Source organism: Wyeomyia smithii, chromosome 1, assembly GCF_029784165.1.
Source record: "Wyeomyia smithii strain HCP4-BCI-WySm-NY-G18 chromosome 1, ASM2978416v1, whole genome shotgun sequence".
NCBI classification, from domain to species: domain Eukaryota; kingdom Metazoa; phylum Arthropoda; class Insecta; order Diptera; family Culicidae; genus Wyeomyia; species Wyeomyia smithii.
Window position 1 is genome coordinate 39887928 of NC_073694.1, and position 27709 is coordinate 39915636.

Below are 27709 nucleotides of genomic sequence, written 5' to 3' on the forward strand. Positions count from 1 at the left end.
ATTGGACATATTTTGCACTTTTTTCGGTTTTAGATTTTCATTTCACATCCCTATGTAGCCGAACTTCCTGAGAGAAGTATTCTACTTCAAAATTTCCCCAATAGTTTATGGAACAACGTAGTACAGCGTTGACGGCAAGGTTGTGGGTCACGAGCAGTGGTAATTAGCGTATTCACTTGATGGGTGTTTAACGGCTGAATCCGTCAACTTCGATGTAATTTAAACCGTTCGACATGAATGTCGCCCGGCGGTTAATCACCTAGAAGACAGATTAGATGCAGTTGAGCTTGTTAAAAAGAACGGTATTAGGCACGTCTGTCAATACTTTTTAAAGTTCACAGTTAGAGCCGGAGGTTCTTCGAAAGAGTTCCCCAGTTGCGTTCAGAATCATAAGACTCAAATAATTATTACTATTTGTTGTGTCAGCAGTCAATGTATGTTATGATAAATAGTACCTGTTGAAAAATAAAATTCCAAACTGACATTTGAGCAGTTTTACATTCCACCCACCAAGACGATATTACGTGTGGTCTTTCCAGCAACGACCGAAATGAGTGGGGATCGGAAAGAATTATCCCAAACACGTTTGGATCGCACACGTGTTCGCAAAACATAAAACAAAAGTACATAGCAATACTTGATCCAACTCCGGTTGTCTGACGAGATTCCACACCGCACATCGTTACAAAACATACAAGCAGCGCTCCAGCCAAAAATAAACTCAGCCAAAGCGTTTCAATCTAAATGCTCAGTTTACCAACAAAAACCGCAAGATCGGTTTCGAAACCATTCATTTCTATACCTATACCTAAACTGCCGAGTTTCCGCACTCCCATGCGATCGCGAGCGCCAGATCGCGTTGCACCTTCCCGCAGCGGACAACAGTTTCGTGGAAACCTAAATATCGTGTAGGTGCATTACTGGTGGCAAGCAAGCCCCCGACGATTCCATAAGCTCGCAACAGGTTTTTCACCCGTCTATTGTGGTGGCATTTTATCCGACTTGGCGAACCAAATTTGTACGACGTACGGTGGCTTTTCAGTTTATTTCTTCACTCGTACTTCACGAAAGCTAGCGATTTTATTTTTGTTTGTGGAAAGTGCATTACGTCGTTTTGATTCATTCAAAACAACTGATAATAATCGGTGTGATCAGTACGAGTCAAGAACATTCGCTTCAAATCCTCTTCCTGCTTTCCAACGAACGGAAGCAATTACAGGACTGGTTACTGTAAAATTTCATATATTTCAACCTACTCGAGGCTGTTGACCTGCAACATATTTCCGCGAGAATGCACCATACGACAGTGTAAAAAAGGTGTGTATATCCCAGCTGTGACTAAACGGGAATCCACCGCGCGCTCCATATTGCGTCGACGATGATTCAACCGGACCGCGGACGATCAGCACCGTAAACGCACGAAAGAAAAAGTTGAAGTTCATGATCGTGATCTTCTTTTCTGTACAACAACACAACGGCACCCCGCAGCCCAAGGAGACGAAGGCCTGCCCCTGAAGTGACTAGCAGTCGTAAGATCACCATACCACCATAACTTCATCAGTGGTGTCAATGAATTTGATAGCATAGGCTCCGGCAAGGTCATCAAGAGTTGCTGTTTTTTTTTTTCTCTCTAGTTGAGGGCAAGCCAAATGACATGTTTGAGTGTGAAATGAAATAACGGGTGGTGCATGAATGAACTGGACTGATAGATTTAATGAATCGCCTGCATTTCAGAGTGCGTGTTGTGCTTCTAATGAGATTTCAGTGTGATCTTTTCCACATGTGAGTAGGAAGTTAAAGTTAACATGAAAACAGTTAATACTATTTCCGTTTAGTTCATTTAACCGAGCTAACAAGTTATCTAAAAGTTGTTCCGTTTTAGAGTTTTAGTTCATATTGTAGGATATAGAATAACCAGAATATATAGTGAAACGCTGTAGTGAAGGAATAGAACTTTGTACCAATTAATGGTAAAAAATACACGCAAACAAAGTTTCCTTGTATAAACATTATTTTGATGATTCTGGTATTATTATTTTCATAACTAAAGCCTGTAGTACACTCTTTGTCTAATGGTCAAATATTTGACCTTCTGACATAATGGTCAAATTTTTTTGACATCATGGTTGTTGTTTGCCCGTGTTTGCCCCATGTTAAAATCGGAGAGTGACAAATAATTATCTTTGACCAAATTTTTATCTGTCAAAAAGTGACAAATATTTGACGCTCGGTCAAAGAGTGTACTACAGGCTTAAGATGCAAAATCTCATAGTATAATTGATCTACAACCTAATCTGTAGGTGACATAGTGGAAAGTTGTGTTTTCATTACCAATTAACAGATTCAAGCTACTCGCGACGGTTCTGGTGAGTTTATAACGAACGTAAAAATATCTGGTCGGATTTTTGAAAACTAAAGTAACTCAGATGTCTTTTGAAACTGCTATCAAATAAATGCAATTACTATTTGAATTTTGAATTTTATGGAATTACTGTTTGAGAGCGAGTTTACTTCAAGAGGGCCCAGGATACAAGCAAAGTACATACAGGCAAAGTGCCTAAAATATATTCGTATTCTCTAACAGAAACTCTAAGTTTTTTATACATGAGTCTCTTCATCAGTGGCTTCAAAATAAGGTATTTTTTTCATTTTTTTTATGAGTTACGTCTTAGAGCAACATGAGGATACAAATTGAAAAACCGAAAACATTGAGAATGTCACGAAGATGTCCGCTCTCAAATGTTTAAAACTCAATCAGTTCCCAACGGATTTCCCTCATTCTTTCCAGCAATCGGTTGGAAAGTTAGCTATGCGACCACCAAAATGTGGAAAATTGTTAGACTAACTATTTAACTATTGAAAAATGTAGACCCATCAGAGCTGAAGACAACGCCAAATATTAGGCGAAACTCTCATTGTCAGTCCGAATCAAACTTAACAACCAGAACGGCCAAAACTAAAGTATAGAAACTATTTCGTATTGTTCTGCTCGCTCTCAGTAGTCACGTATTAAAGTCTAGCATGCAGAAATTTAGTCTTCATTGTATAACCGACTACTGCAGCATGAAGAGCATGGTTCACTGAAAACTGACACGACCTGGTCGAGTAGAGCAACGGCAAATTTCAGCCCGGCAGGAATGATGTTTGTATCGGTTCATTTCATTCTTTCGCAGCTTTTTATAGCAGACGGACCAACCAAGGGATCGAAGGATCGCACTGCACAACACTGCTAAACATATGCGGACATATTAGTGATTCTATCAGGCTTTATCAGGTTTGCTTTCAGCCGTATGCTTGTAGCGTGTGTGTATGATCGTTTGTTTACTCATGATAAGTGATTACTTGCTTGAAGTGTGTGCGTAGAAATAACGAGAGAACTGAAATCGTCCCGTGTCGTCGACAAATTCAAAATGACGATGAATCAATCAAACTTGTCACTATTACCAAAGGCACTTTTAAGCACCGATGGAAAAAAAATCGCTTCTAGCGACTAATGAATACGTATAAACCAAGCCTATGATGCGTTGACATCGTCGTCAGTGTGCGAGTTATTTTTATTCTTCGCACATTTGCAAACAGACCTCCATGGTAGGTGAATAACGAAGATCACAAAAGAGCACCATATAAAAAAAATCGTTACTGGTGCACTCTCTCCGCCTTCCTTCTTACGATGTACTTTTCATCGTGGGAGCACGCAATATATGTTATTCTCTATGTGCACAGCTGTGAATATAAAGTTAGTCGCGTTATGAACAAGTAATGAATAAGAGAAATTGGATCGTAAATATTTACTCAATGATGGGGATTTTTTTTTTCAAGAAAGAGAGTTCGTGTTTTCCTACTATCACTCAACTCAACGGGATTTTTTTTTGGTGGTAGCTGGTGGGTGCAAGCGCAAGTGCAAATTGCTAGTTGGTTTGAAGCTTTTGTCGGTATAAGGCGTCAAGATGGACAAAGGGCTAAGAAAAAATAATGTATCCGAAAAAGCTCGGCAAATGTTTGTGGCGGAGAATGGCAATTTCCGATGCACGGCGGTGGAAAATTGTAGCTATTGGCCAAAAGTCATTAACGTTACGAACTGCCATCGTAACTTTTTCTCTCTTAGTTTGCCATGATCAGACAACAAATGTTTAGCTAACCGTTTAAAGTGTTTTCATAACAAAAAATGAGATTTCGGAAATACAGTGATCACCCGATTATATCTCACCCTGATGATTTTTGGCGTGATAAAATAGGGAAAGTGATAAAATCGGGAAATTTCTAAAATTTTATTTTTTTTATTGAAGATGTTAAATCAATAGCTAATTACGTAAAATCAGCGATTTTAATTTCTTTTGGAAAATTTATCTGTACAAACATATGAAAAAAGCTGCAGTTGTTTTTTTCATAAATCGATATATCTGAATAATGACGGAAGATAGAGAAAAATTTTCAAGGGATGAATTTCACTTTTTGTTTTTGAAATTTTTTTTTTCAGTACAGGATCTCAAATTGAATTTTTTATATATTTTTTATAAAAGCTCAGACAGTTTGAGCTTTTATAAAAAAATATATAAAAAATTCAATTTGAGATCCTGTACTGAAAAAAAAAATTTCAAAAACAAAAAGTGACAATAAAAAATCGATCATCACTATTTTTGTAAAACATTTTTTAGATAGATAATTCAGTTGCCAAAAACTTTTCTGAACAAACCTAAAAAAAATAAAAAACCTAAAAAAATCGATGTAAAATTGCAAATAAATTACAATTAAGTTTTTTATCCGTTCAGGTTTTTGTTTGAATTGGTATAATAAATAACTTGCTTTTTTGTAGCGCAGTACCATAAGCAAAATATTAGATGTTCTCACAATACTAAACTTTGCCGAAGACAGCATGCTGATATCTCTCACATATTGCAACCAGAAAAATCTTAAAATGTAAATAACGATTTTTAAGGCCTTCTCATAGAAAACTTTATGTTGCTTGCAATATGTAAGAGATAGAAACATGATGTCTTCTGTAAAGTTTCTTGTTTTGAGATCACCTAATACTTTGCCTAAGACACCAAGTATCTATCTTTATCTAATGAAAAAGTAAATATTCTATCTCACTTTTGGGAGGATTGATCACCCAGCTTTCTACATCAAAAGATGCGTTTTTAAATATTTTGAAACTTCTCCGAACATATTATACGGTTATAATAAACATTTGTATCACTACTCAATTATTCGCACGATAACAGCAAAATGTAACATTGTGCATCGGTTGAATTTTTAATGTAAACTGCATCCACAACTGCACAGAATTATGAAAAATATCTTAAATATTGAAGCGTAACAAAAAATCAGTTCCCCCTGACATTTTTTTAATGAAATGTTTTATGATGATAAAATCGGGTGAAAAATGTGATAAAATCGGGTACAGATATAATCGGGTGATTACTGTATTAACTTAAACAACTTTTTTAACAATTTTAAATTTTGTGTATTGATAATGTAAAGCAATGCCTTGGTGCTACATTCCGTCTTGAAATTTGAACTTCTGTTTGTTATACACAGACTTCGCAGCCAACTGTTGAGTGTACAGGACAATTGCGGGGCTAGAGCTACGATCCTTCTGACACTATTAGTTTTCCCCGAGCGAGAGAGAGACTTTTTTATTTCAAATAAAGTTGTTCCTTGATCATTGACAAAATTGATTTTTTTTGACGTAGAATACGTCTTACGGCAACATATATAGAGGTTCAACTTCAATACAGGGATCCAATTTCGAAAACCGAAAACATGGAGAGCGTCACGAAAATTGTCCAATTTCAAACGTTCTAAGCTCAGTCAGTTTTCAACCGATTTCCGTCATTTTTGCAGCAATCGATTGGAAAATCATTTAAGCAACAGTCCAAATGCAGAAAATTGTAATCTGACTGTTCGAACTATTGTACTATTGAAAATTGTTGAACCTTGTCGAAACGTAAATGTCGACCTTTGATTGGTTGCTTGCTGCCTTTCCCTAAAAAGGACGACAGAATGGAGTACCTAGTTAGCCAGGAATGCACTCGTTGGGCTATATAAGAGACTGCTTCTCCTCAAGCAATCTCAGTTTACTAGCAGCAGGCAGCAGCGGCGGACAGTAGCAGCGATGGCAGTGGACAAACGCGGCGTGGAGCAGCAGCGGGCAACAGCTGCAGAACCTAACTTTTTCAGTTCGGCTCCCTTTTGATCTGAGTTGGACCCCACCAGTGGTAATTCAATTTAGATATCGTTGGGTGAATACAGCCAGAAATTAAATGAGACTCCGCCGCCAGGTGGTTTGAGAAGCCACCATCTTCCAGGGTGTATATATAGGGTGTGTGCACATATATAACGTGTGTGAATATTTATAGCGTGTGTCGCTAGCGTGCGTGGCTAGCTATATAGCGCGTGCATGTCTATAGCGTGCGTGGCTTGCGTGTGCATGGTTATATAGTTTCTGTGCTTGTCTATAGCGTGTCTGTGCATGTCTAAAACATGTCTGTTCATGTTTATAGCGTGCGTGGCTAGCTATATAGCGTGTGTGCATATCTACAGCGTGCGTTGCTAGCTATATAGCGTGCGTGACTAGCAGTATAGCTATAAATATTATCATATATAGTTTCAAATAAATCATCTCATGTTGATTTTACATAGTAAATCATTCAGAACTAAATCAAAAATTTGCCATGTCAAAAAACAATATTCAGTTGTCAATAAATGGCATTGACAAACATTATTAACCACTTTTGACTTCAGCTAAGCCTCAAAGTTAACTGAGTGTATTTTAACATTTATTTGAAGAATGTTTGCGCCAGTGAACCTGAATCACATAACTTTTCGCTCAAGTCCTACTATTTGCAGCGATCAGTTTTAAAACTATCTACGCTACTGCAAACTGTAGAAAATTGTTCGTATTAAACCTAGGTTACCGGGAATGCACTATTGGCCCTCATCGTAGCCACTGCCTAAATTAAGCTTTCTCAGTGTAATTTGATACAAAAGACAGCCACAAAACAATACAATTTCATTCTTGTTTTGGATATGGCGTCAAGTGAAACTGCTTAGCTGCACATAGCTTCTGCTGTTGTTCTTTGTCGTTACCGGTGCCGTCTGTAGAGGTAAACGTCATCTGGAACAGAGAGACCATTGAATTGATTAACCCCATTGAGTGTATTCCCAAACCTATTGCAAGAAATACATTGACTTAAGACAGGCTGTCGTATTCTAGGTTAGCTCTGCGGTCGTGTCTAATAAACAACCTCTTCAACTTTTTCACGATGGGTAATTCCTTACATATAATTAGTTGGTGTTAAGTCAGATTAACATTTTAATATAAACAAATTCTAGATTTACTACTCTTTGAATTTCGGAGTTTTCAAGCTTTTGTGAAATTTTGATGTTACGGGCTCGTTTGATTTATCACTAACAGCATGTTTCTCCTACTTGACCCATTATGGCCAAACAACATCTGTCGTTACAAACCCAACCAACTTTTCAGAAACAAACCCCCTGTGGTCAATGAAAGCAAATAAATATGTTACCACAATCGAACCATCGAACCGCACTGTGTCAACGGGGTGTGTTACAACTGATTCAATTGTGACGTATGGAGAACTTACAAAACAAATTTCTTCTAAATATATATTAAGAATTTTTTCCTTACTGTTACAAGTGTATACAAATTTTAATAACAGTTCGAATATTTACAAAACAAATAAAAACAAAGGTTCAAACTGTAACTGTTTTCAGTACAGACAGTATAGCTCTGAAACTAACCTTATAATCGTTGTGGCAATGCTTTTCGGTCGGAGGGCTGTGGAATGAGCGCGAAGCCTTTTAAGACCACAATTGTTGGCCCTAACTAGTGTTTCTTGAACTGGTATTCCGCGAACATTCGACTCATTGGAATCAGACCAATCAGGAAAAAAGCTTCGATGAGCTTTTTATTATACCAATTGTTTCTCCTCTATGTTTTTCGAACTGTTGTGAAAGATAGAAAAAAATTTAATGATTTGCAAAATATTGCAGATTTTATCAGGTATTAATCAGGCATTAGACGTAAATAACACTTTCCATATTTTCTTTGGATTTAAGTTGCATAACATTTTTACTAGGGTAAATATGTTTGTTAAATTAGCCGTTACAAATTTGATCTGTAAATACTTTATGTCATTTGTACTCAGAAATATAGAAAATTGAAAAGGAAGGGAAAAAAAGATCTGAGTTGTTATGCTTATATTCCAAGTTCCTTGTTGAATTTAGTATGAATAAACAAGTCCAGTGATAATAAAAATGTCGTTGCCAGCATATGTTTAATAAGAATGATAATTCTACAAACCTCTACAAATTTTTGCTAAAGATTTTGCTAAAGAAGCCTTATTTTACCTCTCGGTGTTATTTCTGTACTTCTGTACAAATATATTCGGTTCAACACAATTGGCATACAGCACTAAAACCTGAAAATCGCAGCACTGAAACGTGAAAATGCAGTATCAAAATCTGCAATAATGCATCCAAAACCAGTTCAAAAGCAAGTCAAGCATTATTCAAAGATTTTCAAAACTCCATCCCCTCTCACTCTTCCATAACGTTACTACCCAAATTAGTATGAGGAAAATATTCCATTCACTAATCATAACAAAAACTAGTGAGTAATGTCATTGACGAAATCGCAACGCAATACAACAAACGTGTGATTTCTCGGTAACAAACATAGCACATTTTGGTATCTGTTTGGCTGCTATATAAAACCTGCTGAAAAAAATACCTTCCGAACTACTTACTCTCCCTCCCATCATCACCGCACCGCATCATCGCTGCTGCGTCACTGCGATGCGAGATGCAATCCAACCAACATTTATGGGACACTCAATTATTCTTTTGCTTGTTGCTATCGTTTTTTTCCTACGATGCGCCACGTACGAAGAGAGAATTACAACGGAGCAACGCAGAGTTGTATGTAGTCAACTGTTGTATTTGTCATCTCCGAGTGACCAAGGCACCAACATTTTATTACGTATTGAGAGGATACAATTTAAGTCATGAACTGTGCACTTTATGATGTGCACAACTCAAGATGAAAAAACAATCAGCTCAAAATCATTTCATTTCCTTCACTGCTTTTAAGTGCCTCGAATCATACAATTGGAGAAGTTGATATTTTTTGCTACCACTCGCCAAAACCTTGAGGATAGTAATGAGCGTTTGATTGAGTTCTAGCTTACTTTCTTTGTGTTCGACCACGGACGGTGCAGTTTTACTTTCCAGTTCCTAGTCTTCCAAACTCCTACCCCATTCAAATAGCGAATTTCTTTATTCCACCAGCTCACCTCGTTTTGACCTGGAAGCGCACTAACTGCTGTCAAAACCCTTCTTTATTCGCTCAGGGATAGTAGCGAACTTGGAGCAAAATAATAGTGACTTTAGTGACTTTTTTCATTAAAATAGTGACCAAATAGAGACTAAATAGTGACCAAAAATTTACAAGAGAGGGTTTTGAAATTTATTATTGAACCATAAATGAATTAAATTTTATTTGAAATTTATGTCTTCAGAATATAGGATGTGCAATGATTTGTTTTTATAGAAAATAGCTAAAATCTGTATCATAATATCACATTGAAATGGTTGTAATAACACCTTGTTCAATATATTCGAATACAAGTTTTCGAGTTATGTATGCACTCTCAAATACGCATTGGTGTGTTGGTGGTCTGTCAGTTGTATTTAGTTCTTGATGTGCGATGTAACAAATCCGGAAAGTCGTAGTAAAACGATTTTTAGTCAGTGACTGCCCTTGCACAATATTCAAACATCTCAAATCATGTGAAGCTAGGCGACATTTCGTTTATAAAACCATCGAAAAATACAAGGAAACATTCTCTTTAGGGTATCGTTGAAAATTCTGTCCGCCACGATCTGCAAGGATGCCGCAAGTCGTAAAATTGTGACTGTTATGAAGAAGCGTGTCCGGCGAAATGATAACGTTCAGTTTGTAATTCCCACCCATCTGAGTATAACTATTGAATCGGTCCACAATATTTTGGCCGGTTCTTTTAGAAAAGAGGCTCGATAGAGTGAAAATGATGCTTTCACAACTCGCTGTTCGCGAGTTCATTGTTTCTGATGAGGAACTATTTGGCCTGGAGTGTGACTGGTTACACAAAACAATCGAATGTGGGCAGCAGCAAGAGATAACATTTCAGAGTTCTAAAGGAGTGTTCCTCGATTGTAGAGTACAGCTTTAGTGATAGTCTCGGGAGCAATTTGCAAGCGAGTAAACTTCCTCTGATTTTCATTTACAAAGACGCCGAATTTAATGCTGTTTATTATAAAACGGTAGTTTTGGAAAAAATGAGCTAATTACCATATGTTCTAGCAAGACGGTGCATCAGCGATACTGCATACTGAACTTGGCTCAAGGTTGGTATAGGGACAATTCGAAGGACTTTTTGAATAGAAATAAATTGCCGTTAAGTTCACCTGCTCTCAACTCAATAAACTTTTTTTTACAAAATCTCCAACTTGTAAAGCGGTTAAAGCGGTTATCCACAAAATCTGGGAATCCGTGCCACCTGTGACAGCTTCAAAAAGCGTTTGAACTTGGTTAAGCTAACTAAGGGAGGGGTTTTTCAAAATACATTAAAAATAGCATTGTTCGTTCCGAAAATCTGCAAAAACAATACTAAGCCTGTTTGTCCCATCAATGATTTTCCACGCATATTTAACCCACTTGACATTTTCTAATCAAATTCGTCCCACTAAACACTCGTTTGTTTGATCTGGAGCATGGGACAAATATGCGTAGAACGGGTTATCATTATGGAATTTCGAAATGGTATCTGGTAAACACCGGTAGGTTCGGATGATTGAAAGCAAAATCCTACGAATTGAGACCTCAACACGACTATGCACAATATAAGCTCGAAATTTTTGAATCCACTTCAACCAGGAGGAACAGTTGATTTGAGACAAGCAAATCAAACTACAAACGTAATTTCACGCACAACACTGGTTTAAGACGCGAGTAGCTTGTAGAATAAACCTGTACATTCCTTTGCGGCTCTTAGACATTTCGTTCGTAACTATTCTGCACTGTTCACTTCGATGAGAAATTTGAAAACATTGCCTGGCATGGAACTTCTATGATGGAAAAGTTAACAAAAATGCCTTACAAACCGAACTGTCCAAATATTCTGTAAATGAGAAGCAAGCTTTCTCAAGTATGTTGCAATACAACAATAGTTAATGTATACATTTAAAGCTAAAAAAGTGACTTTAGTAACCATTTTGTCGTAAAATAGAGACTTTAGTGACTTTTTAGCGTAAATAGTGACTTTTTAGTGACTAGGCTCAAAATAGTGACAAAGTCACTAAGAAGTGACTCGCTACTAGCCCTGTTCGCTCGATTGTGACCCAGTTTTGACCTGCCGTGCTACCCGAAGCGCACTGTAAAATTTCTCAGCTTCAACCCACCACCGCACGTGCTAAGTTCGTAAACAATAATCTGGCATCTCTTTCTTACTTGCGTCTTAAATGGCGATGACGTTTTATTATTCCTCGGCAGTTTTGCCCGCACACAGTGGAATAAAGAAATTCGCTGAAAGTTTCTTGCGAAACGTTGTTATAACAAATAACATGCAGAAATTTTACCATCATATTCATTACAAGATCACACCGTTACCATACGGACACTAGGTTCTGATCGTGGCAAGGAAAGGAATGGCAAAGTACCGCTTAGCTCATGCCGGGTTCCTATTTCTGACACAATGCATTTTACGTTTTGGTTAGGGAGTCTAGGCGTTCACCGTTGAGAAAATTGTTACTCCAGGCGAATAACGGCAATTCAAAATCATACAGCTCGCCCGTTTTGATGTTGACAGATGTCATAACGGTGAGCGCCTTGTCTTCTCTCTGTGTATAGGCTCCCTACTGTTGCTACTTGGGCACCCGTCTATCTGGCGACTGTTACAAAAGTGTTGAGAATGGCAGGAAATTATCCAAAAAAAACAAGGGAACTGGAATCATCGATGAATGACAACCCAAAATGACGATGAATTAAACAAACTCGCCGGTATCACAATCATGAAACACCAATGGCGCTTATTAAGGCCCCCAAATTATATAACTGAAGAAGCTGAGATTTTTTACTGTCACTCGCCAAGATACCGCTGATAGTGAAAACACCCTTTCAGTTAGTCTCGAGGTACGATGCAAGTCTATCAAACCAGTCGTCGTAGGTTCGAGTCTTGGCTCTGAAGAGATTGTTAACATAATGTCAGTAGGATCGTAGCGCTAGCCCCGCATCTGTTCTGTATATTAAACAGTTGGCTGCGAAGTCTGTGTATGATAAATAGAAGGTCACGTTCCGAATCAAAATGTAGTACCAAGGCTTTACTTCGCTAGTGAAAAATACCGTAGTCCTAGACAGTAGACCGTAGACAGAAATATTTTACTATATTGACAAAGATACTTCATCATGACTGCTACACGCTCGTAAATAATAACTCATGAACTGAGCAACTCTGACTCATTTTAGAACGATGTTCGTAGACGTCAAAAATGAGTACAAGTCCTTTTTGATTTTGAATAACTTTCACTCTCTTTTTGGGTTCCCTTCATATAACTTCTTTCTAAGTAACGTCGCGTATAACGACGCCCATTTTGGATGTGATTTTGTTGTGCTTCAGTTTGTAACATATTTTTTTATCAGCAGGTATAATTATTTATGATTATGTGGTGTCGTTCATTGGTCATGCCGGGTTATATCCAGTAATAAAACTGAGCTGTACCCAAAAATGAGTAATATCGTACGCAAATTTTGAGCAATAGTGACTCATTTTCGAAGACGCCTAGTGTTACTCAGTTTTAAGTATTTGTGGAGTTACTGTATCCTTATAAAATTGATTTGTTTTCAACCAAAAAATCAGCTGATATTAAATTTCGAAAAATATTGCACTTATGAATCCTAGTTCATTAGTGTTACCTGTTTTAACAAACTTTGTTTTAGTGGAAAACCAGATGAAATAAAACTAAAAATCGGCTTACAACTTGTTTAAAAGCTCGGGGCAGGAGGAAATTTTTTGTAACCACCAGCGTGTTGATTATTTGCAACCAAAAATAAAACTTGTATTAGTGAAATCGACCACTAATACTAGCGCAGATAGGAAGGGCTATAAGAATTCTCTACACTGAAAATAAATCGCACGCTAATCCCTAATGCTCGTTACATATGAATGTCAACAAACGAACCTAATCATATTATTATGTCGACACATATCCATTTTTATTGGAATCAACGCTATTTCAACGTGTTTTGGCAATATACGCGTGCAAGCATTGAAACCTGAGTGTAAAATGATTGATTTTGGTATGCATGACATGGCAAACCGAAGTGTAAAGCAGGTATTAGACGAAGCAAATATTTGCTATTTTTTCATACAGATTTAATTTTGTGCAAATAAAAATCGTACCAAAAATAGCAAATATTTGCGTCGTCTAATACCTGCTTAAGACACTTGATTTTGTGCTGTGAACTGAAACGCAAGTGTATTTCACGTAGATATGAAATGTTTCATCTATTAGCACAGAAGTAAGTGGAATCCACTTGGCAGTAACGTGTCGATTTTTTACAGTGTAAGGAAATGCTCAGTACTTAACCATTATACACTAAAGTCGCTTTTTACGCGGGGGATACGTGCCGCGTAAAAAAAACGCGTAATTCCGGAATCCGCGTAAAAAACCGCGTAAATTCCGGAATCCGCGTAAAAAAACCATCGTTAATTTTGCATTCCGAGTGAAGGGAAACCGAAATCCGGGCAAAAAAAATACTGCGTAAATTCCGGAATCCGCGTAAAAAAACCGCGTAAATTCCGGAATCCGCGTAAAAAAAGCCGCGTAAAAAGCGACCTTAGTGTATATCGAATTCATAAAGTATGCTTGAATCCGTGAGGTCAGATACCGATATAATGACAATTTAAAAATACCGTGATCCAAAAGTATCGATACTTAATTACACCTTTTTAATTTCTTGATTTTTTTTTTTGGTTAAATGAATACATAATTTTCTACTAAAACTCGCTCAAAAATATACATGAAATGATGCAAATGAATTTACAAAAAAACAAACAATGCACCAAACAAAACTATCACTGCACTACTAAGCTGTCAAATTGACAGAGTGAAGTAAGAAATTGGACAAGGAATGATTATCACAGAAGCCTTGCATGGCGCCACAGCATTTTTAGAATTTTATTGGCTAAGCTTAGCTGTCCATAACAGCTAGCAGATAACCAATAAATATAACAATACGCGCGAATGGCAGAACAACCTCAACTATTCTTCATAGTCAAATGACTTTGTGGTACTTAGAAGCGCCATTTGGTCACAATAGTGACACCTGGCAAATTTGTTTAATTTCTCATGCATCTTCTATCGTTTTCAGAACTTTATCAGCTACTAAGTGTTCCATTACAGCTACCAGATGAACAAGCGCTCCAGCATCTATACTTCACAATGATTAACACAATATCTTTTCATCACTCCTACAACGGGGTCAACATAAGATAAAATATATCGTTTTCCCTAACCTATTGCACATGAAAGAGACTGTTGTAATTCAACGTTAACTTCGCGATTATGTCTTGTTAACAACCTCTTCAAGTATATTTTTAAGGTAAAGAAGTGACACAAAGAAATAATCTTTTACATTTATTTGAAGGTAAGTTTGGACATGAAAAAACAACAAACAAACACAATAAAAACATTTTCATGTATCGCAAGGTCTTCCCAATATAATCATAAACTTTTATCCAAATCTGCAATCTGTCCAAAAATGTTTTTTTTTTGCATCAAAAAGACATGATCGCATGGTGACTACACTGTAAAAAAATCTGAATATTTTACGTCACGTAAAATCTTTTCTGATTTGAATTTCAATTTCTTCTGACGTAAACCACGATTTTGTTTGAAAATTAAGCGCACTATGTGTGGAGTATTCTGGATTTTTCAATCACAAGCGTTATTTCTATACGATTCGACATCAATGTTTTTGGCATTTTTTTGACCTGTGTACGGAAATTATTTTTCATCGAACTCTTCAGCTATATCATTGGTTCCTCGCTGATATCGTACGCGATGTAACCACGATTCATTCATGCGATAACTGAATGAAATTTGCAACTGCATTAATCGGCCCTTTTTTTAAGGCTGTCAGCTGTATTTGTAATAACCCAATGAATTTTATCAAACCGCAGCCGTAATTCTCTTATATTGTGCATAACCATTTTCTTCCAGTCGAACACCGGCAGTATGCAATACGCAACAATTGCACTCTTGGTTTCTGCTACTACCCAATTGTATTCCCTCCAAGCCGCAACACGCCGGCACGGATTTAAGGGGGGGCAGCAAGGGTGAATGCCCCGGGCCTCTAGACTCGAGACTAACCCCCCCCCCCTATTTTTACGGAAGAACGGATCTTTAATACATCACAAATTCAATACGCAAATACGTGTTTCGGTGCTTTCTTTGGTGCTTAGATCGGACTGCTTTAATGGACATTTGAAATGCGTCTAGGCTGAATACTATCCTGTCACTGTAGGGCTCAATGAACCGATAGACTTTTGACGATCCAAATAGTCAACAAAAGTCATCTTCGTGGCCGCGGGCTTTAGTTTTGATCGCTTCTCTGTCGGGATGTGCAGGTACAGTTGGTAACCAAGCATATACAAGTAAGTAAGCCCGGACTTTTGTCCAACACTTTCTGCAAATACGCAGCTGTATTCACCGGTTCATCCCAGTAACAATAGCCAATTTCTTAATTCAGCAACATACATCTTGCCATTTCGACCAACGTTCGATTTTCCCGCTCAGCGGCGCCATTGTGTAGTGTGATTCCTCTCAATCAGCTAGTTGTGCAAGCAAACCTAGGAATACCGCTTCGCAACGATCATCACTTCTTGCTGCGAGTCGAGTGCTGTAAGCCACTCGGGTTGAGATCTACAACGTCGAGCACAGTCGATGCAGCAGTTTCGGTTTTTGACGTAGAACTACGTCTCGATGGATTTGGATCGATTGTTTCGATGGATTTCCTTCATTCTTGCAGCAATAGATTTAAAAATCTTTTAAGATTCTTCCCAAATGCAAAATATTGTAATTTTATTATTCAAACTATTGTACTGTTGAAAATTGTCCTTGTCAAAATGGAAAATTCGACCAACAGCAGTACTCCCTTGGCAGCAGCAACAGTGCAGCGGATAGCAATAGCAGTGGAGAGCGGCCACAGCAGCGGCATGGCAACGGATAGCGTAGCAGTTGCAGTGTGTCTTAGCATCGACAGTAGCAGGGCCAGCTGATTCAGAAGCACGGTTGCAGAGGCAGCGGATACCAATGGCAGCATATAGCATATAGCGACCAATGTCAAGCCCATATTATGACAAACAACTATACACTAGGGTCGTTTTTTACGCGGGGGATGCGTACCAAATTTGTATGGGCCCGCGTAAAGAACGACTTTTGAGTTGCAAATATAACAAAGAAAATCATCCTAAAACGTTAAAACCTTGTTTGAATATGATAGTGGCCAATCTAGAGAGCAAAATTCAATATTTTGAATTTTGAGTATTCACACCAAAAATTGTGAATTTTTTTGAAAACTGATATATGATCACTCGTGGCCTGAAACGGAAAACGTGATTGAAATGAGGTCGATATGTTGTACCGTTTTTGAGTAATGGAGGAAAGTGACCCGTGTAAAAAAAAACCGCGTAAAAAGCGACCTTACTGTATTATTGAAAATATTCAATCCTTGCTGAAGCGCGAAACTCAATTGATCTCATTTGGTCGTTAATATGATTGCTTCCCAAGCACGGTCGACAGAGTTACAGACCTAGTACTTCGGAATGTACTATTTGGCCTATATAAAAGCCTGTTTCAGCTGAAACTGCTCATATTAGATATAGACAGCGAATACAACAATCCTCACTTAACAGCAGCAGGAATGGCAGTGATATTTGCCCCAGCTGGTGCAGCGGCACTGCCACTAGTAAAAGCTGCCTTTGTGCAGTAGCGAGCATCATCAGTAGTAGGTACATTAGCCGCCACTACCTAGAATAAAAAGTAGTCGTATTTTGACAACACACAAACGTTGTTATTTTAACCTGCATGCACTTTGACTGTTGAAACTTGTTTACGTTGTAGGGTAAATATGTATAAAACGCCCCCCCCCCCGGGGCATAACGCCCCAGTCCATTTATTCGGAAACAACCAAAAAATAAGACATGAGACTATTGGGAATCTGTAGCGGGTCATAGGACCAACCTTCTGTGCAAGTTTGATATTTGTCACTATCACCAAAAAATAAACAAAAATCAATTTTGATTTGAGCTGCTTCAGATGTAATTTCTTGCTGCGTTTCCGTAACGTTTTTTCACTAATGTATAAAGATTATTACCTGGTTTTTGTACTTATATATCTCAAATGAACCTCTAAGCAGCTGTATCTACTGAAGAAACGATAAAAATTGTATAATTTGCTTATATATTCAATGCTTTCTGCTACACTGCAGCTCCCGGGCAATATGCCCCACCGCTAGCCCGGCTGATTTGTTCATTGCTTTAGCGTTTGCTTCTGAGACTTCAAGCGTTGTTTCACTTCGCATGCTGAGCTGGCATATGAAGCTACTGCATGGGGCATATTATACTGTATCTGGGGCGTTTTGCCCCGGTAGAAGCTTGCAATTTAGTCATATTTTTTAATAAAATTATGGCGTTTTTGTGTAACAGTAATTACAAAATGATGGCAGTGCATTACCAACTAAATAGTGTATCCAACTGCATGAAAGATTTGTTGTTTGTGATAAACATAGCTACAATATTGACGATGTTCCTTAGGGGGGGCGTATTATACCTGTTTACCCTATAGTTTTTGTTTCATTCCTGTTCAGTGTTGTATGTGCCAACTACGATTTGGAAACACATCAACTACCCTTTACACAAAATTTAAAACATATTCAATACAAGTAATGCAACAAACAACCTTATGTAGTTCTACGTCAACCTTGCGGTCGTGGCCTTGTGAATTTTTCACCATTGTTGTTTCTACTGCAAAGTTTTCCGGTTACATCTGCTGCTCGGCCGTCAGCAAGGGTAACGGACATTTTGGAGACGAATTTGACATCTTCGAAGAAACCTTCGTCACTACACATGTGACTGGATGCCCTGGAGCCAAGGATCAGTTCTTTCATCTCGGATCGCTCAGGAGATAAAGAAAAACCGGTTGAGGATAAGGAGCCACGAGGATCATTTTCCTCCTCTCGGAGTCGGTCTACGTATTTTCGTCCCAATTTCGTCTTCCTATAAGACGTTTCTAGAGTGAATCTCAAATTTTCTTGGCCAATTCACACTTCCTGATCAACGGAGCTTCCGCCAAATTCAATTGCAGTAGATTTTTCAGTGGACTCAAACTTGTACTATCTGGGCCCGTAACCTTTCTTGAAGTCCATATAACGAATGAAGAAAAGCTTGTTTATTGGCTCTACATAGTAACATTAAGTAAATGATTAGTGTATTTTTGGTCATACAACAAATAAATTTCGAACCACCTTTAGTATTACATATGCAACGGTAAGTGCCTAAGATAGCAATCATGCTGTTAGATGATCGAATATAACGGAAAGCCACAGGATCCGAAATGTTAAATCAAACTAAATACTAAATAAGACCAATGAATAAGCTAAAAGACTAAGTATCTTTCAAGGATAAACATATCATAAGTATTTATATTTTCATTTCGAAATTTCAAATAGTAAAAATAATTTTATCAAAAAACCTGAACCACAAAATCAAATCCATTGATCGCGGTTTGGCCGTTGACCCTACATTTTTGAAAACATGTCATACTCATAACGTTTAATTATTCCAGGGAATTGACCAGCGCGGCCGTAGCTTCAAAAAAAACACCATTCTGAGCAACATAAGAATTTTACTATCACCGCGCGCGCTTAGCCTGTCTGCCGGCAATAAACAAGCGCATGTAAAAACCAGATTCAGCGAACAACAACAGCAGCGACCGCTTCGCGCGTCTGGTAGAATAAATCCCTATAAAAGCATAGATCGGAGCTTTTCCACCAACTAGATCATCAAACGGTTTCTGCTCGGTAGGACGCATTGCATTAGAAGAAGTCGTGTTGCGAAGTGAAATAACTCATTAAACAATATCAAAAGACCATTTAAGGATCGCACCCGAGTGATGGTGTGAAAAACCGGCATATCCAGAAGCATAAGTGCGAACCGATACCCGCCGAAGATCAAAGTGTGTGCGGTAAAACAAGTCATTTTGTGCAGACCATTTGAGGGCAACACTTCACCGCAAGACCTTTGGCGCTAGAAAAAAAAGTGATTGGTGCTGTGTACACTTTTGTACCTTCTAGTTAACCACCGCATGGCCGTTTAATTCTGTCCGTCTGCACGCTGCAAAAGTAGAAGTCACGATGAGGTCACTGTCGCTGGTCCTAGCAAGTGTGCTGAGTCTGTTGCTGCTGACCGAGGTTATCCTAGCGACTCCCATTCTGCTGGACAAGCTGTTCGGGTTTGCCGCGTACCAACCGAGCTACTCAGGCGGCGGTTACGGGGGCAATCAGCACGGCTATTACGGCACCGGTGGTGGAGGTTATCACAGCGGACCAACCAGCAAGCGCAAACCGCAAGGCCGCTCGTACAAGGATATCTGCCGGGTGGTGAACCCGACCCAGTACGCACTGCCAGGAAGTGTCTCGTATCCGGCGGCACCGTTCTGTCCGTACTAGGTTGGGTGTGATTGTGTTAGAAAAATCAGCTCCTAAACTTGTTCCTTATTAAGTGTGAATCTCGCTTTATTGATAGTGATAGAAATAGGTGTTATTAATGCCGTATTAGTCATAAGAGGAGTGTGATTAAAATGCGAAATTCCATTCAAGTAAAATGTTTTTGTTTTGTTTTTGTATACTTCTTGATAGATAAGACAAGCCTTGAACTCGAAATTTGATTCGAAGTGCACATTGTTTTTACAGGGGATTATCAAAATGATTCAACATATTTTTCTTAATACGTGACCGACTAGAATGGTTTCTGTTTGCTAGAAATAGACGTTCTTAAGACAAGTCTCCTTATTTTGTGATCAATTTCTTTATAACCCCTTTCTGTTTTCTCTGTGATTCATCGTGTTTTTTCTTTAGGAAAAACCTCTTCTTGGCTTTTAAACTCCATAACAAATACGAAAAGACTTAGTATATCCTCGAATAACACAGAAAGAAACTGCAGAAAAAAAAATTAATTTTATTTCAATTTTAATTTAGAGGAGAAAGTTACCTTTTGAATTATTTATTTAATCTCTGAAGAACCACGAATAACCTACAAAATAGGCGTATTTTCATAGAAAGCTCAAATTTTCCTCGATTTTAATATATCCGAGTTGAGAGATTCGAAACTACTTTTTGAATAAAATTGCATCCTCGGAATTTATTTACTCTTTCAAAATTTTAATTTATAAAGTTAGAGAATGAACACGAAATTTTATATTTTTATATATGTTTTGTTAAAACTGACATTATTTGAAAACTTTTGGTAAAAAGTCCAAGACAGAGAAAAGGAAAACAAATCTTTACTTAAAAGTTGACTTTGAAACGATTTTTAAGTTTCAAACTTAACTTTAAGGTAAGAATTTGTTCTACATTTCTCTGTCTTGGACTTTTTACCCAAAGTTTTCGAATAATGTCAGTTTTAACAAAACATATATAAAAATATAAAATTCCGTGTATATTCTCTAAGTTTTTAAACTTGAATTCATAAAATTTCTAATAGGATGCATTTAGAAAATAATCATTTTTGATCTTGAATGTCACTCTGAATCTTTTGGAATCATTAGGTTGTATTTTATGTATTGTGAAATGTTGAGATTTCAAAAATTAGGACTTACCAACTAAAACATATGAGATAGACACGTTACATGTAAGAAATTCACGTCAAATATTTTAAAAACAAAAACTATGCATACATATCAAATTAAAGCTATTTTCTGACGAACCCTTTTGTTTCGCAAATAATTTTTTTAAGCCTATTATTATTCTACAACATATTTAAAACATAAACATAATATTATATTATAAATCTAAAATATCTGATTTGATTTAGGCGCAATTCGAAACTCGCCGGCATCAAGGAACTAACGATAACAGGTTGTTTTCCTTTCCCATATTAGTGATGGGAAAAATCGCCCAAAACAAACATCGATAACAATCGATAATTTCAGGGCTTTTATCGACTTTATCGATAAGTATCGATAATTTGACAGCTAACGTTTGCGGTAGAAAAAATGGACTTTTTTCAGATGGTGATGGTGATGTCTTAGAGATCATTGAATTGGATAAATTTTCCATGAAAGGTAATCATGTTAGCTTCCTCGCAAAAAAATATGACGTCCTTCCGTGCGGCCTTCCGGCAGTTAACCGGAACATTCGCCATGGCGGACGAAAACATGCGTGTAGTCATGTTTTTAAGCTCTTTCTTCGTTTTTTTATTAACTCCTCCTCCGTTTTCGCGACAAGTTGTTGGAATAGATCTTGCGCTTCAAGTTTGCCCAGAAATTCTCGATGGGAAGCAGCTGGGGGACATTGGGCGAATTCGCCGACTTCGGTACCACATCGATATTCAGCCGCTCCATCTCTTCCAACGATCGCTTCGAGTAGTTGGCCGACGTCAAATCTAGCCAGAACACCGTGTCTTCGCGCTTATGGTATCTCTTGATGAAGGACGCAACTTCTGTCAGGCACTTCGTACTATAAATTTCCCCGTTTACGGCCAGCCCGGAACGAAAGAAAAGCAACTTTGACATCCCTTTCTCGCTGATTGTCAACCACAGCCGCACCTTCTTGGGGAACTTGGTCTGTGAAATAAACTTTACCTCGGTGCTCAGTTCCTTCGTGAGGGAGGTAAAATACGAAGAGCCCTGCTAGTCGTTGCCATCCAGGGTGCGATAGGTCTATTCGTCCATCACCACTGCCACGTCGCGTTACGCCGGGAAAATCGACTTGACTATCTTATTCAACCGCTGTCGCTGCGTCATTGCCTGCAGCTCCGAGACCAGTGGACGAGTGGACAAGACTGCCGCTTCCTGACATGTATGTCCATGTTCCCCAGATACTTTTTCACTGTTTCAGCGCATGCACCAACCTCCCGGCCAAGTGAACGTAGCAATTTAGCCACTTTTCCCTCGGTCTTCCTCTTCAGCATCCTTTGAAGCTTCTTGTCGCTCAGGGTCGTTGACCGTCCGGAACCGGGCTTTCTTTCGATGCTCTGATCGTTGTCCAATAGTGTCAAGATGTTGTAGATGTCAGAATAGCATTCCCGGCGTCCACAAAGTGCCGCACGATGTCCGTTTTTGACGCGGCGGGGTACCGTTCTTTGAACGCGCACACTTCTGAACGAAGTAGCTTCACTTTTTTCACTATCACAGTTAAGTTTGACTGATAAATCTGTCAATTTTTTTTTAAGTCATGGTTACTATGATTGATGATGCATGAGTAGTTTCGTCAGTGCGATTAAAGGTAAACCCATGAAAAAGCGGCAATTTTTATCCATTTTTTCATTGCAAACGTTATTTGACAAATGCAATTCTGCTATGTAAATCTGTTAAAAACAGAGACAGTGATGGCCCAAACAGGATGGATTCGTTTACGTTGCGTTGACGTTAATTTGACCGTAAATGTATGGGCTAACTGTCAAATTGCCGCAAACGCAGCCGCAACGTATCCATTGTGTTAAGACCTTGAATGACAAATCTTACGATACTGAGAATGAAAATTCAAACAACCGGACGAGTTAAGCAGTTTGTTTTGGAAAGTCTTCGGGTTTCACGCCGGGAGTGCTTTCTACGGAGTAGTTTCAAGCCGAAGTTCGTTTTGAAGGTTGTATAATCAGGGAAATACTTGAAGCAGGCAAAATTTGTCAATTTTCAAATGGCCAAAACTTTACGAAAAATGAATCAATTTTGACAAAACAGGTTTCATTTTACTGGAAAACTGTCCTAGTTTCTAGTATTACTTGAGAACTGGACGTGGCCAAGGGTCACTGGAAACGTTTCAGATTTCCGAAATGCGTGCCAAAGTGTACATTTTTGCAACGCGTAGAACTTTTTCTGACATTCTGTTTCACTCAGGTTTATATGTTGTCAATAAATCAGAATTTATCTCGAGTTCAATGGTAGCCATAGATTGAAAATTAGCCAAGGATTCATCGGGGTATGAATTTATTAAGTATGGGTGTTGATTTTGGCGGTTTTTTCCCTGTTGGGTACTAATTTTCTTTGAGCTTGCAGCACTCTAGCAGAATTCAATCGAACATTGTGGGTGTGTAGGTCTTATTAAACCAAGCAACTTTGCAAACTTGCGTTTGAAAATTTATCTGGATCAACATTTAAAAAGGTTAGATTATTTTCACGTGGATTTTCTCTAAAAGGTTATTTATGCAGATTTTCAAATTAACGTGGTTTTTTACACGAATTTTTGAATTAAAGCGGTTTATCAAGAGGATTTTTGATTTAACATGGTTTTTTCACGAGGCATGTATCCCCCGCGTAAGAAAACCTAACTGTATTTGAACCTTTTTCTTATGAATGAATTTATCTTAGTAAAAATTATCTGAACTTTCCTTCAAAAATATAAAAAATGATTTTAGGATCCTACTCTGAAAAAATACAATTTAAAAAACGAAAAATGATTTTAGATAATATCGGTGATCTCAGATTCTTTTAAATTAAGTATTTTAGATAGACAATTTAGTTGCCTAAAACGTTCTATGCGTTGCTAAAATGTACACTTTGACACACACTCTTGAAATACGAAACATTTTCGGTGTAGGTTGGTCACGCCAAGTTCCCAAGTAATACTAGGAAACTAGGATAGTTTTCCAGTGAAATGAAACCGGTCATAAAAATTGATTCATTTTTCGCAAAGTTCTGGCAATTTTAAATTTGAGAGAGTTTTATTTATCTCAATTATTTTGTCTACCCGCTGTAAAAATCAGCACACTTTTTTTGGCGCAACAATTTTGTTGATTTGGATTTTTAGTGGAACTAAAAATTGTTTGTTGGCTAACAGATACTTTAAACTTAAACAGTTCCCAGTTAAACTAAACAATTACCAGAGAGTTACCAATAGACTACCGCTATGCATGTCCATCATATTAAAAAAGTTGGCAAGCCAAAGAAAATGCATTTTATTACAATTTCGTATCATTGCTTTTTATGAGATGGTACAAAAAGTTTAGATATTTTTTTGAAGTTCTCCAGTACTATGTTGTCGAGTTCATTTGTTCTTAGGAAACTGAAAACTATAAATACCTTTTTAGTTACCATTTTTTCTCAGAAACTCAGTGACACCCCGAGGCGAACCTTCACACCACCCCCAACAATGCTAAATCTTGTCGAATAGCAGCACCCAACAAATACCTAGCGGCAAAAGCAACTCCTGGGGTAGGGTAGGTGAGGTCTCCTTCTTTTGGGTCTCCTCCAGTAACCAGCCGCACTGACTTGTGCTCACCCTTATAATATCGATAATTATCGTTAACGTCAAAAAATTAACGATAATATCGATGTCCCGCATTTATCGATATTATCGATAAGTATCGATAAGTTTCCCATCACTATCCCATATCAATCTCTTCAATTTTCAATAGGTGAGCGAATTTGACTCAAGAAGTTCTCTCTTTGACGAGAGAAGTTGGCACTCACTCTCCCTGCTCCATCGTCCGCAATTTCTGACAGTTCGGGAGCTTTTGCAACGCAGAAACAAAACAAAAACATTACAACAGTGATGTGTCAATTTGGCTGATGCGGTTAGGAAAGATTCGTTTTTTTTTCTCGCAGCCAATGTGAAAAGTTGTAAAAAAAAAACAATAAAACCCAAGTTTTTGTGTTACGTTCCATTAGGTGAAAACCCAAGAGCCGATAGTTATTTCGATAATTCCAGTAGCGTTTCGTAGTGGGATGGAATCCCAAAAGTATACACTCTCGTCAATACGGCAGGACATTGTGGACAACAATTTGCATGTCAAAGCCATTATACAAGTAGGACTACTGATCTAGAATTATTGAAACAAGTAATGCATCTTTCTGCTATAAAACAGGATATTCTAGCATTCCGTGGTTCAATAGTAGAGCTAAACACTTTAAACGAGGCCGGTCGAGGGAAACTTGCTGCGTTAAGAAAATGCATCGAACGTCTGGATGATTGGGCACGGGATGAAGGTGATCCGCAGGTCTACAAGGAAGTCGACCAGCATCGCGAACAATTCTCAAAGTAAGTCATAACTTTCGTCATATTTCGAACTCTAAATTAAGGAATCACTTTTCAACAGAACGCTTCAGGCATTCCGCAAAGCAAACATATCAACAATGCTCGAGATTGAAAAACAACAAAAAGACGAACTGTTTGCCCTAAGTCCAGAGAGTGAACTTCGGCAGCGGCACACAGGAGGAGCTTCATCCTCCAACCGATCCACGCTGCTATACCAGCAGGAGAGCGTTACGGATCGAATGCGATCGATATCCCAGCACCTATCGGAAACGACCCACAAGAGTGCGGCCACACTGGACACGCTCATTACCTCAAGTACCAGTGTGGAAGGCACACGTGATGAACTGTTGAACACGGCCGGTACCATTTCCCAATCCGGCAAGCTGCTGAAAAAATACGGCCGGCGCGAATGCACCGACAAGATTTTGTTATTCTTTGCTTTTGCTTTCTTTCTGGCTTGCGTGTTTTATATCGTACAGAAGAGGTTATTCTAGAAACCAGGAAAGCGCGAGAGCCTCACAAGTTATGTTACATGTTTGCAAAATTTTTGTTGGCCAGAAATTGAGAAGGCAAAGTTCAAGTTTGACCATTTAAACTCTTTTTAAATGTTTTTAGCACAAAACAGCAGTCTGTTCATTTCGATGAATTATGAGATAGGGATGCAAATAACATACAAAAATGACTAAAATCTAATAAATTATTCACTAACTTATTCTACTCACAGAAAATGTTGCGATCTCTGACTAATGACAAGTGAAAGCATGAATGCGGTAGAGAGAAAAAAAAAATCCGAAGGTACGAAATAGTGTGGCTGAAGGATATCCTGATTACTGTGTAGTGTCTGCATTTACTATCTGAATTACGTGACCACTACAACCTAATGAAAAAAAAATGAACGAGCTGATAAGACCAACTGGATTTCAGTTTTTATCCGAAAAGCGTTAAAAAGTAACATACATGTTGTTAATTATTTACACTTTCAAACAAATTGTATTACATCTCTCCAGGATTGGTCTAGTTCAACGTCAGTAGTCAGTAGATTACATTTCAGAGAGAATATTGCAGTTTAGTTTTCAAAAAACATTTGATTTTACATTTGTTCCTTTCTAGCTCCTTATTCTCTCTAATTTGTTGTTTTTGAGACACTTTCGAATACGGATTTTTTCAGCTTTCTATTTTTTAAAAACCTCCTATTGCAGCCGCCCATTTAAAAATGTAGTTTTGGCGTCCATCTTGGTGCATGTAGTACGGCATTTGGCTTGCCACCGCCAACAGCACACGCACCGTGGTCCCCGTTGCTACTGGTACATACGTTTCGTCACAGTCATAACCCTTGCGTTGAGAGTGGCCCTTGACGACCAGACGGGCTTTGTACCGGTCGACGTTCCCAGCTTAATCTCTCTTCATTTTAAACGGCCGTTTACAATCAACGATGTTCTTACATTGCAGTTTCCGAACGAATTCCCACGTGTTGTTCTTCGGTAGTGACGTTGTTGATAGCCTCCTTCCATTACGGCCAATCACTCTGGCGACGCAATGCGTCTATCGTGGTTGATAAGTTTTCCACAAACGTCTCAGCATTTAACGCAAAATCTAGCGCCAAATCGTCACGGTCCTCGGTATCACCAGTAAAACATTCAGCGGCAGTAGATGCTCGAAAACCGGCAATAAAATCAAGCAACTTACCGAAAGGCTTGCGCTTCCGTTCGATTCGCCTCATCGTCATTTCTGGTGGACAGTGGACACGTTCTGGTTGCGAATGGAGCACTTCAGCTGGAACACTGGAGTACCAAAGAACGCCGTTCGTCGAGCACAATACTCCTCAAACTAAAACTGTTGAAGTCATCTAAGAACGTGACGATGAAACGGACAACACAGGTCTGAATGGATGATCTCCAGCTCACGAGACGCACTCCGCCTTTTAACAACGTCGAATGATTGTTTGGTTTGCTTAGCTTGCAAGCACACTTCACAGATGCATTGCTCAGGTCTCTTCGACATTTTTGCCGTCGTTTCTACCGTTCCATGCTTCGTATTCACTGTGCCTAAATGACCGAACCTTCGATGTCGCAAATCTATGGCGTCCTTTATTGTAGCCATCGCACCTGCTTCACACGAAGCTCGATGTCCAACCTCTACAGTTGACCGACCCGCCGGCCAGTTCCACGAAACAATCGTTCTCCACAATCGTCGCCTTGCCGTTGGCGAACTTCACCGCTATTCCGTTTTCTTTAATATGTCGCACTGAAAATACACTCCAACTGTGACACGTACAAGAGATTCTTCACGACTGCCGGGACCCTCGTTTTTATGATCAGCATATTTACCTTCACAGTTCCTGCAAAGTGCATCAAACCAGTGCTTCGCCAGATTTGACCACCGCAATATGCACCTTTC

At 38.5% G+C, this 27709-nt stretch overlaps 2 protein-coding genes across 4 annotated transcripts; both read left to right on the forward strand.

Moving 5' to 3' along the window:
* The first annotated feature begins 1173 nt into the window (after nucleotides 1–1173).
* Nucleotides 1174–19944, forward strand: LOC129717754 (uncharacterized). 3 transcript variants are annotated; one of them, XM_055667885.1, is made up of 2 exons: nucleotides 1174–1317; nucleotides 18907–19944. In XM_055667885.1, the coding sequence occupies exon 2, from the start codon at nucleotides 19475–19477 to the stop codon at nucleotides 19787–19789; it is 315 nt and encodes a 104-aa protein (XP_055523860.1). In that variant the 5' UTR covers nucleotides 1174–1317; nucleotides 18907–19474; the 3' UTR covers nucleotides 19790–19944. The 3 variants fall into 3 exon arrangements, with proteins under 3 accessions (XP_055523860.1, XP_055523858.1, XP_055523859.1); XM_055667883.1 differs by having other exon boundaries at nucleotides 1179–1782; XM_055667884.1 differs by having other exon boundaries at nucleotides 1179–1529.
* Nucleotides 19945–24794: 4850 nt separating this feature from the next.
* Nucleotides 24795–26225, forward strand: LOC129728520 (vesicle transport protein SEC20). The gene is made up of 3 exons (XM_055686968.1): nucleotides 24795–25083; nucleotides 25143–25315; nucleotides 25374–26225. The coding sequence occupies exons 1-3, from the start codon at nucleotides 25003–25005 to the stop codon at nucleotides 25804–25806; spliced, it is 687 nt and encodes a 228-aa protein (XP_055542943.1). The 5' UTR covers nucleotides 24795–25002; the 3' UTR covers nucleotides 25807–26225.
* The last annotated feature ends 1484 nt before the right edge of the window (nucleotides 26226–27709 follow it).

Coding starts and splice junctions, on each gene's coding strand:
- LOC129728520 (XM_055686968.1), top strand. CDS start 25,003: ATGGAATCCCAAAAGTATACACTCTCGTCAATACGGCAGGACATTGTG. Junction 25,084..25,142: donor ATGTCAAAGCCATTATACAA/GTAGGACTACTG, acceptor GCTATAAAACAG/GATATTCTAGCATTCCGTGG. Junction 25,316..25,373: donor CATCGCGAACAATTCTCAAA/GTAAGTCATAAC, acceptor ACTTTTCAACAG/AACGCTTCAGGCATTCCGCA.
- LOC129717754 (XM_055667885.1), top strand. CDS start 19,475: ATGAGGTCACTGTCGCTGGTCCTAGCAAGTGTGCTGAGTCTGTTGCTG.